The sequence below is a fragment of the Amphibalanus amphitrite genome, unplaced genomic scaffold, assembly GCF_019059575.1.
Source record: "Amphibalanus amphitrite isolate SeventyFive unplaced genomic scaffold, NRLGWU_Aamphi_draft 000240F_arrow, whole genome shotgun sequence".
NCBI lineage: Eukaryota > Metazoa > Arthropoda > Thecostraca > Balanomorpha > Balanidae > Amphibalanus > Amphibalanus amphitrite.
The window spans coordinates 270,574-285,576 of NW_024881735.1; the positions used below are offsets into that span (position 1 = coordinate 270,574).

Sequence of the window (15,003 nt, forward strand, 5' to 3'; positions counted from 1 at the left end):
TATTTGCGAAAAACTGTTAGATACCATTCGTGACCTAAGATGACCTCAGGGCATAAACAAGGGTCACGGACACCATTTTCATGTTCCGTGTGTCTAAACCACTTGTAATTCGGTGTTTGGGAGTGTTTATAATGTCTTGCATCCAAAAGAGGCGCATTTCAATTTTCTCCCATTGACTTATAATGGCGAGGTCGCAAAATTGACCTGACCTTAGGTCATCGATATCAAAATTCTGAGATATACATTTTCTACATGCTATTGCCCTTAGCAATCGCTGAAAGTTTCAAAGCGATCGGTCACTCGGTGTAGCTATGACAGACATTGAAAGTTTTTATGAGGTGAGGTCACTTCAAGTGACCTGGTGACCTGACCTTGAATGACCTTGGTCTGAAATTTTCACAACATGTGTAGAATTAATGTATGATAAGGTGTACCAAAAACGGCGGCGCGGAGCGCCGCCGTTTTTGAGATATTCGCGAAAAACCGCAAGGGGGGTGTTCAAACACCCCCCCCCCCCAGCAGGGCGCGGGATAATCAACCGAACAGGGCCCAAAATAGGCACTTTGGTCACCACATTATGAGGCACACCCATTTCATGGCATGCGGATTGCAACACGCAGTCTGTATCAACGATTTATAGGATTAAACAGTGATTCCTCAATCAGTAGCGGTGGAACACCTTCAATTAAAGGGGGGCACTGCCGACTTTTGGTCCCATTCTTTCCATGCAACGCCCATAGTGGCTAGGGCTTACGTTAAAATGGCAAAATCAAAGGGGGCACGGTGCCCCGGTGCCCTCCCCGTTCCGCCGCCTATGTCCTCAATAACTGTGGGTTAGAAAACAAGAAGACAACAGCGGCTCCTGCCGCGCGGATTTCGATATAGGTACCTACCTATAAGGGACTGAGAACTGGTTAAAACATACCAAGCGACACTGTTACTCGAAATAAATTTGCGATAAATGTTACGTGGACATCAATGGAAGCAATAAAAATATTGTTGACACAAATAATTTTGACCGTTTTGTTTGTTATTGGCCGAAATGTCAGAGTACGAAATATATCAGAAGGAAACGCAAAATTTGTGATGCATATCTTATGTTAAATCATTTTGTTTATTGTTATCGAGGGTAAATTCTAACAAAACGCATTTTATGCATTGATGCACCTAAACATAAAATAAAGTAGCATTGCTTATAGCTAGCGATCCAAAGCAATACGCTTTTGCAAATATTAACTGTCAAACGCCAGCCGATGGCCTCCCTACCGTTCATGCAAATCACCCCATTCATCACTTATTCAAACGAAAAAATGTCGGTCACCGATGCACAAATCATTGATTCATTCAGCCATCGATTGAATGACTGAATGAGTTCCGCCACCGGAGGCCCGGCCCGCACCGAGTCGCCCATTTCACGAGCGGCTCGGCTCGCCGGCGTGCGGGCTGCGCGTCCCGCGCCTCTCCCGGACGAGCTGTATTGACGTCGACCATGTAGTGACGTTTGCAGACTCACGAGAAAAATCAATGCGCCGCCGCCCGCCGCTGCCCGTACGCGAGCCGACTGAATTAGGTACACAGGTACCCAGGGGCGGATCCAGAAAATCTCCAAGGGAGGGGCCATTAGAAACCAGGAGGCCCCCCCATAATCCCACCTGTTGGAGGCCCCATCTTCCCACTTGTTGGCCCCCCCCCCCCAAAAAAAAAACTGCGTCTATTGAGCTTATCTAGCTGTTCAGGCAACATCTCAACATCTGTGCAGGCTTGGAGGCCCTCTGTGCAGGTTAGGAGGCCCTGTAAAAGTGGTCATCTCTGTGAGTATAAGAGACCTCCAAGTTATGAAAAGCTTTACCAATCTTCTAACAAAGAAGTCTTCTCAGCTAGTCTTCTAAGAAATAACTAAGTGGGTAGGTTAAAAAAAACTCATCGGATTTCGGCCACTTTATTTTCAGGAGGCCCCCTTTTCAGCTTTTTAACTTTTTAACTTTTTATTTTATTTTTGAAAAAAATCGGCCAAGGGGGGGCCATGGCCCCCATGCCCCCCCCCCCTTGTATCCGCGCCTGCAGGTACCGGCGAGCGGCGCCGATCCGCGAGCAGCCAGCGCGGTGACCCGCGCAGACGACGGCAATCATTGTGCGGAGCGCGAGTGGTTATGGGAATGTTCAGCTATCGATAGAACTGAAGGAACTGCCGCGGTACATAATGCTCGCCTTGTGTCATCACTCGTTCTGTTTTCGTAGCGGTGTGGAAGGTTTGTGCAAGGTTTGTGACACTCTTATTTATACGGGCATGCGATATGGCTACGTGAGAGTGTAGTCACGAGCTACAAACTGTTTCACACGTGCCTCATAGCTTCGTGATTGCCGGCTTTGCCATCTCGCAATTAACCGGCATCACGAGCATCGTGAAAAATGCACCGAAACTAATGCATTAAAATGGCAAACACAGTTTTACCGATTAAATCACTGTGTGAAATGACACCTTGATACAGAAGGTGAATATTTCCCATCAAAGCCTTAGCATTTGCTATATAGGTACCAAGCCTTCTATGTCGTCGGGCATGCTTTTGTGTCGGACACTGCATGCATGTCGGATATGACAGGCTGGGCTGCAACGTCCATTAGATTGACGCTCCATTTTTCGTCATTTATCGATCACGAAGCAAGGTTCGCGTGGCTAAAACCATATATCTGCTGGCAGCGGCACCGCCTCAATAAATTTGGTCGATAGCCGTCCGTAGGTGATAACTGGAGCAATAGAGGCCGCTATACCAGGGGAGCGTGGCTTCAAAAGCCGCTGTCAACATGACCATTGGTGTTAAACAAACAAAGACTTAAGCAGACACAAACTCCTCCACTCATAAAGGAAGGTTTGTCCTCAATAGCTAAAAACGCTATTCGTTGGAATCGTTTTTCTTTTGACAAAAAGCCTGAATTGTCGGGCAGTTTTGCAAACGCTGTCTGAAATCAGTATTCATGATACCAGGGCCTCGTTTCATAAAAGGAATTACTTACGGCGTTCCGTCAATTATGCCAGATTTGGCGTATTTGATGCCAATTCGGTTTCATAAAGCCGGAGACCGGAGTAATTCACGCCATCGAAATTACGGAGCTTCATTTACGGCAAATACTCGAATCCGGACCAATTGATGCCATTTGGGTTTCATAAAACGACGTAATTAACGCCAAATATTTTATCAAGTTCTTGATATCAGTGGTGTAAACTACGCACAAAAATGTTGCGTGAATTTGAATTAATGTGAAGATTTGAAGCTAATTTTAATATATTTTATAATGTTGAGCCCGGTGAGGAAGAAAGAACAGCCAAAATGAGAAAAAGAAACTGCAAATCTTCTGTACCAGTCGCTTTTTGTGGCAGCTATCGGAATTTTGTTTATTCGCCGCGCCGCGCCACTTTCGTAGTAATGCACTTCTGCTTAGCTGGCTTTCTGCTGTTTTCAATATATTGATTTAATAAAGGATTGTCATCAATATCAATTTTATTTTTTTCATAAATAATTTTTAAGATTAAGATTCAACATAATTGTTTTATACTTTCTCGTAAAAAATAAGTGTTGACACGAAATTGTAATTTGTAGGACGCTTGATAAATTACGGCAACTACGCAAATGTGCTTAGTTACGGAGGTGTAAACAATTCCAGTTGTGGCTTTGTGAAACCGCTTCATTTGCGCTCCGTAGTTTGAAAGGGTGTGAATTACGGAAAGGTGTAAGTTACGGCAGAGTTTTATGAAACGAGGCCCTGGTTCCATAATGCACACGCTATGCATGCACCTTCCACTTCACGAAATCCCGCACCAAATACATATAATCGGGCGAAGTGGGAAACAGGAAAATGCTGCCTGACATTCACAATTCAATGAACCGGGCGCTAAAACGAGTCAGTAGTGTCGCTCTACTCATCGGTGACGAGACCCGGACATGTCTCGGCAATATGCCGGCCAGCGGACACCACCAGGGCCGGACCGGTAACGAAATACCTATCAGTGGAAGGGGCAGGCCAGAACTGGATGAGACCGCTAACGCTTCAAGTCCATTCGTGGACTGTTTTTAGGCGCATTGCAGGTGTCGTAGATATCGACCGGTACGTTTGCTTTTATCGCCGAGGGTCGCATGGTTTTCACGTAAGCCATGATGACTTCAACGAAATAAGAAGTAGGTAGATATACAAAAACGAACGTGTCAGAACACTTTGGCCCTAATTTGGACGAATGCTTGTAGGTTGAAGGAACAGGAAGTTAAGATTTAGAGCACATATTTATCATTTTTGAATGTACTAGGTTTCAACGACCGAATACAACCTATAGCCAATAATAATAAAAATAATAACAGATAAGCAAAGGAGTTTAGAATGATTGCACACAAATAATTACAACACAATCTCAGGAGCGATACAGTCGAGCACAGCAGCTGCAGTTACGATATCGATAGTCATGCAGCTGTTCCAGGGTCCTCTCCGCACACTATAAATGGGTCAATGCCGTCATCAGCTCTAACGCCATACCTACCAACAAAATACAGCGTCGTTCGGCGTAATAAGAATGGCGGGGGACGAGAGATTTATAAGCAGATCAAGTGTCGATGTAATTCAATGGTTTGAGATTATAGTTCATAGACGGAAAGCATTAAAGGGTACTCACAAATATCTGGAAGTTCGTGCCATTTTCGAATGCGCCGTATGTCCTCACGGTCCTGAAGAAAAGACAAGAGAAGTATTGTAATCATGAAACAGTATCAGGGGAAACGTGCGGAGCAAGAACCTCGTTGGCCGTAAGCAAAGAACAACTCACAACAGTCCAATTGTTACAGCACAGTACAGCACAGTGTTAATTATGAAAAGCTTCAGATATGTGAAAGTCACATATCCATTATCCACATATCATAAGTTATCAAATAATATTGTCGTTCAACAAGTAAATATAAAGAGGGAATAGAGGCAAGTTCCCTAGTGATATCATATTCATTGGTTGCAGCGACTGTTATGCATTTACGACTACGAGCCAGCACAGGGTGTGAAACAAGTATTGAGTATTCCTTACGTTGCAAGGTTACCGGAAAATCTTATGACCGGCTCTGGCCGCTATATGGCACGGCCTGGCGTGTCTACAATACGCATCCAAAAATCGACTGGACCGAAGCGTTTAGCTTTGGTGCGCCGCCGCCGTTAGAAACTCGCTAAATGGATGACTCGCACAAGTCAATTTTCTTAATTAAAATTTGTGCTATCGGGGCCTCTTCAACACTTCCTCGTTCGTTACCGATAAGGCGTTATACCTGAAGCCATTTAATTGTACAATGGCTATTAGCTATGGCATAGATTGGTATAGGTCTTTTAAATATATTCATTCCTGTAAGCGTCCGTTACATGTCGACATCCGATACTCCTTTGCTCTGCACTTTTACATGTTTTACTACGTCTGCACCGCAGGGCTACTGTTACAACTGCAGCGGCCACTCCGTTTCCGGCAGCAGCATTCCATGGTGACTCGAAAGACGCCGGCGTACGCTGCAACAAGCGGTATGTTCCGCGACTTTGTGTAAAATCCCCACGTCACCGGGGCCATTACATGACATATGCAAATAGACGGTGCACCGCACCATCCGGCTGCCATATGCCCGTGTGGCTGCACCGGGCCGGCGCGCAGGTAGGCGCCGCCGAGACACAGGCCAGTGCTGTAATTTGATTATTTATTGCCGGTTAGCTGTCGGTCGAGTGTCGAAGGCCGGGACTGCCTGCCGCCGTCACTATCAGCGTCTGCCCCAGCCGTGGGAACGGGCGCCGTATACCCGTCCGGCCGGTTCGGTACTATCCTCCACCAGTGAGCCGACTTACCAACTGCCGAGTCCATCAAAAATGTGAGCGATGACCGCTAAATCATGCCGACAGACAGCTGTTTACAGTTCCCAGAGTAAAAATACGTCTTAGTGAAGACGGAACGATTGAAAATCAATCACACTCGGTGTGTTTTCGCCGACCGCAGCGGCACACGTGTCGGGGGTTCGACGGCCCAGCTCCCACGGCCAATGCGTGGACATCAGAGGTGGGGGACGGGGCGACTACTCACCAGCTGACCGGGGACGAGCCCACCAGGAACAGAACCACCTTCCTGCCGAACGGCCGACCGTCCCGCGGCGCGCGCACGTTCAGCGTCGCCTTGGCCAGGGTCTGTGGGCATATGCGATCAGAGTTAGACTCGTATAGCAATTACAATGGGGACTTCAACAGTACACAAATGGACTAATTCGCCGTCCGATATGCGTATAGGACGCAACTAACCGTGTATATGAAAATAAAAACCAAAGAAGGGAATAATTCAACACGATGTCATTGTCAACATAATCTGGCACTTGAATAAAAACAAGCACGCATTAGCAGCATATCCAACAAGAACCATGTGACCGAAAGGCGAATAATGAATATTGAGCATCTGTCCTGTCAGCATACTGCTCTGAGTTCTGACGCATCATGACGATTGGCCCGTGCAACATGACGTCGGCACTGGTCAGTGACGGTCACTCTTTCGCGGCCAGATCGGCGCCGTACTGGGAGAGCTGTACCGTGCGACCCCATGGACCTCCCGCTGCACAGGACACCTGACACTGGCCGTCCAGGCGCCCCTTCACCATTCAGATCTACCTCGACACTAATAGCACGGCTCAGGCATCATGAGTGGTCCCGGCAGACCGGCTGACAAGCCGTGCTGCGCGGACGGCACGGGAGGTCACCTCCCAGCGGCTGGCACCTCCGACCGGCGCGGCGCCCCGACCTTCCCGGTGCCCGGCCCGCAGTCACCCGACACCGAGCCATGAGAGCTAGACGTCTTGCAGCGCGGCCATTCCGAACATAGCGCCGGATCTGATGGAACGGAGACTGGGCGTGGCACACCTCCGAGCATGTGACAACGACGCTCGGCAATCGACCCTGAGCACGTGACAGAAGGGATCGACGAGAGGTCGCTCTGCAGCCACGTACAGCTCGCTTCCAGGCTCGACCCAGCTATAGCCCGTGGAAAAACGGGCGATGATTGGATGTAGCAGGTCTTCGACTCCGGTTCACATTTAACTCCAACTGCAGCTGAACAACTAACAAGAATACATTTTTCATCTCATGAACATTACCTATTGAACATAGAATGGGTAGATAACGTTATCAAGTCCTTGACATTTAACGAAGTTAAAATTGTGCCATCAAATGTCAAATGGTTCTACGTTGGCAAACAGCACCTGGCGCTCCATATATAGGCGCTATTGGCGATCATTCTATCCGGTTGGTATCCTTTGCCGGCACTGAAGGCACACCCCGAATTTCGTCACAGGCGCCTGACTTGGTTCGGCCGGCCGGCCGGTATGTTATTCATATGGCTTTCCCTAATAGGGTGCCAGGAGCTTAGACCCGCTAAGCTGTCCATGTGAGGCATCCTTGCACCGAGCCCGTTGCAGCCCCCTGCCCCAACTCCCCTTTGGACCCGGCGTCACGACCACTTCCTGAGGCTGCCCGCGCGTCGATCGGGTGACGGTCGCTGGAGTGGCGCCGCGCCGCTGCCGGCGGGTTCGATCGCCTGCCCTCCGGTCGTGTCCTGACACGCACTGCTGCCACGACCGTGTCACGCTGGAGCGGCGCCGCCAGCCAATGGCCGTCCGTCCAGCCCGCGGCTTTGTCGGGTCCATCGCGGAGGACAAAGGTTCCTTCCGCCGCCGGACACGGCACGTGATGCCCCCTCTCCTGACCGGTGTTTGGACATAAACACAATAACATGACCTTCGCCCCGCCCCCGCTGCCAGAGCCGCGCGACATCTCAGCTGTGCTTACAATCAACTACAGCTATAGCCTGTATTGATGCAAGCCGCCATCCGATGTAAAGGTCACTTCCCACGGCGGCCGGCAGGCGCGGCTCACATCCGGCGGCCACCCACGGCGGCTGGCGCAGCTCGGTGGGCCTTCCCGCGACGCTGCCGAACGGTGTCATCCGTCAGTGGCAGTCGGCACGCAGCGCGCGGCGCCGTGACCACCCGGACAAATGGCGCTCACTCACACCGGCCGCTCGCCGAACCCATTACCGCCGCCCGACCGTTCACCGCTCCCACCAGCGTATGCACAAACCTACGCCGGCCCGAATCGGAACTGCTTTCGGCACGGAACCGACCGGCACCGACGCCCTGTCGCAGCCGCTGTCCCTGAGACTGCGGTGGCACAGGGTGCCATGCAGCTCTGCGTCCCGCGCACGGCGGGCCTGGCCTCGGCTGTAGGCCAAGGCCAAGGCAATAAGGCAATCTGACGCAACATCTGCGGTCAGATTCTGAACACCCGCATGCTTCTCAACGATAGGTTAACCTACAACTTTTTAAATAAACTATTTATTCAAACATTTTACTAGAGCGATTCTCGTAAGCGCTTATGACTACTCCACTTCTTCAGCTGTTAGCGGTTGCTGAGCACGCAACCGGTACACATGTGCTCGGGCTTGTCCCACTCTCAGGGACACCCACGCCAGTCAGACACCCGGAACTGCAGCCCATGGGACACAGAGCCTGAGAAGGGAGCCCATAAGAGCCGGCAACTGGGAGCTGAAACCAAAGCTTCGGACAGCGCTGTCAGTGACCTAAGAACGGCGCTAAGGCCTGAGCACGTATGCCGCGCTCAGCACTGAGGCCAGCAGTATTGTCGTTTGAAGCATTGCGCGCGATGCCGGGGGTTGACTGACCCCTGGACTCTGCCGCCGGGTGCCTCCCTCAGTTCTCACCTGCGGGTTGTGGAGGTGGCTGCTGAACTTGGTGGACAGCCGGACTGTGTGCACCTCCTGGTCGGCGGCCTGCGACCGGCAGCTGCCCACGCAGCCGATCGACGGCACCGGCAGGTGGAACTCGCCCGAAAAGTCCGGAGCCGTCAGCGGCTTCACGACGCACAACTCCGGTCCGCCTGCGGACGCAGTGGAAAGGGCACGGGTCAGTGGACAGGGCACGGGGTCAATGGAGGGGGCACGGGTCAGTAGAGGGGCACGGGTCAGTGGAGGGGCACGGGTCAGTGAACAGGGCACGGGTCAGTGGAGGGGCACGGGTCAGTGGACAGGGCACGGGGGTCAGTGGAGGGGCACGGGTGAGGCGCGAGAACACATATTTTCGCCATATTGAGGAAAAATGCACTTCATTCCGCAGAACGCGTAACCGTGTAAGTGAGTGTAACCGTGCTGGATGCGTTTCAACGTGGCATTCATATAATTGGATTCATGTTATCAATATTGCAGAAACATGTAAAGATGCTGCTATTTTAAAACTATTAATCTACCATGCAATCGGGTTATTACACGTATGCCACGAGAACTACTGATAATCCATGTCGTACGCTGCATACTCAACACAGGTACAGTCACCAGCACTTGCTACCCATCACCCCCGGACGGCGGGGGAGCAAGCTACCACCGCCCTTGCGAGACTAGCGCCGCCATGCGCCAAGAAGTGGAAACACCACGTGACTGAGGCCACGTGAGGGCAGGGTCACGTGATGGAGGGGCGGAGCATAGCAGCTTTTGCGCCCGACACTAACTGAAATGCGGCGCTGTGATTGGGCGCCTTAGCATGAATGAAGCCCCCGCGCCAGAATCAGCCGTTCGCCTTATATGGAAGGTTAGCCTGTGCGTTTCACCGTTCTGTGTTGGTTTGAGAGCCACGGCACCATACGAATTGTGAGCCCCTTTGAACGGGTCACCGCCCGAGGCACTGAGGCGACGGCTGTGCGGGCTGTGCCGGGCAAAACCTAGCCTGGTGGGAGAGGTGGGCCAGGGAAAGTGCGATCGAGCATCCACACTGGGACGTGGATTGGTATTATCTAACCGCGACAAACGATGTCAGCAGCCTCTTCTCGTTGACACAAAAAGTTTGACAGACAACGTGGGCAGTGCCCAATCCAAAGCTACTAAACGATTCAGTTAAGAATTTGGCGAGATAACCAGACCCAATAAAAAGCTTTTAATTCGATTTTGATTGACAAATGACACACAAGCCCGCTGTGATGGACCAAAAAAGGAGCTGAACAGTTCATACAACTTCTAAAAAGCTCAACGGTAAAAATTTTAAAGTCAAATGTTAAAACTCAGCCTGCATGTTTAAACTCGGGTCCGGCGCTGGCAGGAAGCTTATATTGCCACTTGCAATTCCACTACGTTGTAATATAACCAAGAGTTATGTGAGAGCAACAACTGAAAGCCTCGAGCCCCGTTGGGGGGGGGGAGGGGGCGCGAAACAGCCCCCTCTCCTTTTCAGTCGATATCTCCTAAAGTATAGCGTAGGTCGCCACCAAACTTTCAAGACCCCTCCGGGCATCATTTTTACACCTTGTGACCAAATTTTTCCAGAGCTCTTATAAAAGGCTAGTCACAAATGACGTCAGAGTGACGTCATGTTCTGTCATTTTCGACCCAATAAAAGGTTTAGCGGGAAGAGCTGTCACGCTTACAGTTTTGAAGATAACAAAAAATATTCAAGATAAAAAAGATGTAAAATAAACAGCACCACAAAACTGCTAACTCTGATTTCTAAACAAAAATTTAGTTCGACCATCAAAACTATAGAAGTATAACACCCCGAAAATACCAACAACATTCAAAATTAAAGCTGGAATATACAGCTGAATATTCTATATTCTGTATTCTGTATACAGCTGTATATACAGCAGAATGAAGCTGTATGTTATAGAACTATCTGCTCTAGATATGCCAAACTTAAACTAGATAGCTCCATTTTTAGCAAAGTTATGGCAAAAAAACACCACTCAAAATGTATTACGTAAAATTTTCAAACTCAATTTTTAGCAGTCACAGAACACACAGAGCAAGCCAAAGACCACCATTGGATTTCCCGTGATGAGCTGCATCGAATAGATACCCCTTTTATGCAAAATACTCTGAAATTTAACCTTTTTTGACCTGACCTTGACCTGACCTCCACCAGAACGTAATCTAAACCGGCCCCAATGGCCGTCTAGCCCACACCATTGAATTTTAAATGTAAAATTGACCATAAAACATGTATCACGTGACCCTAGCAATTAGCATAGTTGGGTTCAGGGGCGTCGCCACGGATTTTTGACTGGGGGGGACGGATTGGCTGACTAAAAACCCAAAAGTTAGTTAGTTTACCGTACAATTTCGGGCCTATGCACTACTTGTAACGCATACACAATACACATGTTCTCATGTTCTCGCGTGGAGGCGTTATTAGTCACACTCTTTTCTACCTGTGCATGAATTGGCGGCGCGAAGCGCCGCGAAATTTGGCAAAAACTCTTGGCATAACACTCCCAAAACGTATAAATTTTGCATCCCGCGTAATAAGTTTGATACCAGGACAGTTAGGGTCTGGTCAGTGGTCACCAAGTCCAGCAGCCCTGCCTCTAAAAAATCGTGTGGTCCTCTGTAAACCGCTGTTAACCATAGGTACAGCTTTTTTCCAACTTCTGTGCAGTGGAGCTGCAGGACTGCGGTGTCGGAGTCGACTTCGGTCGTAGTCGACGGTTTTGGTCGGATACGGAGTTGGAGTCACCAAAATCGTATAACAGACCTCAACTCTGAAGTCAGAGTCAACGTCATCCCCGAGGATGGGTCGAATAAGAGCTGGAGATTCTGTTGGCTGTGGTGATTGTAGGGGTCATGGTAAGACCAATGTAGGGGCATACTGAGCATTACGTCCTCCTGGGCTCTCTCAGACCAGGACGAGGTCCTCTCACCCTCAAGCATCAAACGTTCAAAGGCCATGGTGAGACCTTCTGCTGTCGGATGGCCTCGAACGGGAAGAGGGCCGTTTGAGAGTGAGCTGAAGGTCTTGACTATTACGAATATCCTATGTAAAATGTGTGGTCTCTGCAAGCTGTTGTCCTACTGCACTCTGAGACTTTGGGACTGATCTTCAGCCCTTGTTGGATATGGTCGCCCCTACAACTGGAGCTTTGGCTCCCTATCGAGGACCTGGGAAGTGGGACGGACAGTCCAGAGCTGCACCTCGTAGGCAATGTTATCTTTTAACGTGCCAAGAAACGTTCAAAGAGACAAAAGCATCACATCACATGTTTTTTTCACTCCGATGCGGGCCGAAGGATGCCGTGGTCGGAGATGGAGTGGGGACTCCGAGCGTTTTTTTTTTTTTTTAAGCCGGAGTCGGAGTTACCAAAATCATCTACTCCGCAGCCCTGTAAGCAAGGGTACAGTGTCAGCAATTCGCAGATTCAATTTGTTTACGAGTAGGTATCCGCAATTTCATCCCAAAACGACAATACACCAATGTCGTAGGTCACTTTTTAAATCATTCATGGGGATATTTTTGCGGGGGACGTCCCCCCCGGATTCCTCGACTGGGGGGGACGCGTCCCCCCCGTCCCCCCCGGTTTCGACGCCCATGGTTGGGTTCATATTGTGACCCTTAGTGACCTGACCTCTGTGACCTGACCTGGCATCAGTGACCTCTTTAGGCAACATATGTATTGGGCAACCACGCTCCATTGATTTTTTTCGATAACATGCCTTTTATTTGATGTGTTAACTGACTGTGTGGTAACCACGTGTGTCGCCGGCCGGCACGGGAGTTCCCGGCGCAGACCGATTCGCGCGCCGACTTGTGACGTCGCTACCCCGCCCCGGCGCTGGGGGGCGGCCCAGGACGTGTCTGTTCGTGAATTTTGTCCCATCACGATGCGACCGCGTGGCTGCGGCCTGCGCTGCCGCAGTGCGTCGGCCAGTGACCAATCCGCGCTCCGATCGGCAGCCACGTGGTGTCCGAGTGCTTCTGCGCATGTCTGGGCCCGGCCCGCTGCGTCGGGCCGCGCGCTCCCAGGGACTTCTGGCCGAGCTCTTGGCCCGAGCAGACGCGTCACGTCTGGCTCCGCGATTTGGCCCGTTCTGTCCGGGATTTATAACTTAGTTTAGGCAGGGCATATTTGGCAAACTTGGATTTCATTCTCGTCTCCTCGTCGCTCCATTGTCTGATTCGCTGTTTTGGTTTTTGACTTCGTTTTGGTAATTTAAATATAACAACCCGCTCTTTTAATTAATTCTTTTACTTGGGGCCGTTTGGATCGAACTGATTGAATTTTTGGAACACGCACCAGGTTGATATTCTCCATTTCTGATTAACGTAAAAATCCAGTCACCATGATATGTGGTGAACTGCCCCACGGCACCACATATTGGTGACCCCGACGTGATTTGGATTTCATTCTCGTCTCCTCGTCGCTCCATTGTCTGATTCGCTGTTTTGGTTTTTGACTTCGTTTTGGTAATTTAAATATAACAACCCGCTCTTTTAATTAATTCTTTTACTTGGGGCCGTTTGGATCGAACTGATTGAATTTTTGGAACACGCACCAGGTTGATATTCTCCATTTCTGATTAACGTAAAAATCCAGTCACCATGATATGTGGTGAACTGCCCCACGGCACCACAACTGTAACGCATTCCTTAGACTAAATCGGTGAAAAAATGCAACATTTGACCTGACCTGTGACATCATGGGTTGCACCTAGGTCAATGAAACCTGGTAAACAAGGTAGTTCCCTGGTGGGGCTATCGAACGTTCTTCGAATTTTCAAAATCGGTCGGTAACTTTCTGAGATCTCAGGTGGAGGACGAAATGGCTGCACCACCCCATCAGGTGGTAGGGTCCGCCAATAACACAACGGGGCGCGAATTATTTACTCATTCATACAGTGTCATCTATTTTGAGAACACCTTTCTCACGCCCTGACATGGTCCTCTCGTAATAGATCGAGATGAGGAGAGTGTTTTCACGCCTCCTTATGCACGGCTCTAATGTCATTGAGCTATCAACTGTCAGCGGTTTTCGGACAATGAAGGAAGGCTTTTGGTCGTTTTTAGGTAAGGTCTTGGGTCAGATCATTTCAGTGGCGGATCCAGAGGGGGGCATGGGGGCCATTCTCCCCCCCCCCCTTGGGTCTCCCGGGGCCCATCACGGAGTTGTTTTTTTAATTCATCACGGAGGTCACCGACGGGAGCTTTAACCAAGAGGTCTCCTAAGGGGGCACCATCCAGGTCTATCGGAATAGGGTACCGTTTTCGGGGTCTCCCGGAGGCCCATTTCTGTCCCTCGCCTAGGGTTTTTTTAGTTAAGTTTAGTTTTTTAGTTTTTAGTTTAATATTGTCCATTTATTTCCATCCCGAGGTTCGCGGGGCACCATCTCGAGTTCTCAGCTGGCACTATCCCGAGTTCTCCGCGAGCACCATCCCAAGGTCGGAGAGGGCACCATCTTGAGGGTCCGCGGCACCATCCCAGGTCTCCGGCGGCACCATCGCGAGGTATGGGGGCACGATCTCGAAGTCTCCGGGGGCACCATTCCAAGTTTCCAGCGGCTTTTTTTCCGAAATCCGAGGTCTGAAGGAGCACTCTCCCCGGATCTGAGGGGGCACCATCCCGAGGTCTCAGGGGCACCATCCCGAGGTCTCAGGGGCCGTTTGATCCGCGCCATCCTGGGGGGAGTTTTTACGCCCCCCCCCCTAGGTTTTTCGCGAATATCTAAAAAACGGCGACGCGTAGCGCCGCTGTTTTAGATACACCCGCTCCGACATCTTTTTCGCACATGCTATGAAAATTTCAGATCCCGGTCATTCAAGGTCAGGTCACCAGGTAACGTTAAGTGACCTTACCTCAGAAAAAGTTAGAAAGCTCGCTGTGGCTACACCGACTGAGCGATCACTTTTAAATTTTCAGTACTTGCTTAAGGTAACAGTATGTATAAAATGGATATCTCGGATTTTTTTTCTTTATCTGTGAGTTGTGACCTAAGGTCAGTTCAATTTTACGACTGCTCCATATAAATCAATGGGAGAAAATTGAAATGAGCCTCTTTTGGCCGAATGTCGTTCTACACCCTCTCAAACATCGGTTCATATGTAAACATGACACTCTGAATCGGGAAATTGCACCTGTGCCCCTTTGTGTGCCCCTGAGGTCATCTCAGGTCATGAAAGGTCTTCAGCAGTTTTT

At 49.8% G+C, this 15,003-nt stretch overlaps 1 protein-coding gene across 1 annotated transcript in view; it reads right to left on the bottom strand.

Annotated features, from left to right (window-relative positions):
- LOC122386093 (transforming growth factor beta receptor type 3-like) overlaps positions 1–15,003 on the bottom strand; it is a 109,973-nt gene that overhangs the window by 57,068 nt on the left and 37,902 nt on the right. The window contains exons 3-5 of the mRNA XM_043374916.1: positions 8,759–8,934; positions 6,083–6,183; positions 4,658–4,709 (exon numbers count right to left, since the gene is read on the bottom strand). Of these exons, the coding sequence (XP_043230851.1) occupies positions 4,658–4,709; positions 6,083–6,183; positions 8,759–8,934 (329 nt within the window). The remainder of the gene's footprint in view (positions 1–4,657; positions 4,710–6,082; positions 6,184–8,758; positions 8,935–15,003) is intronic.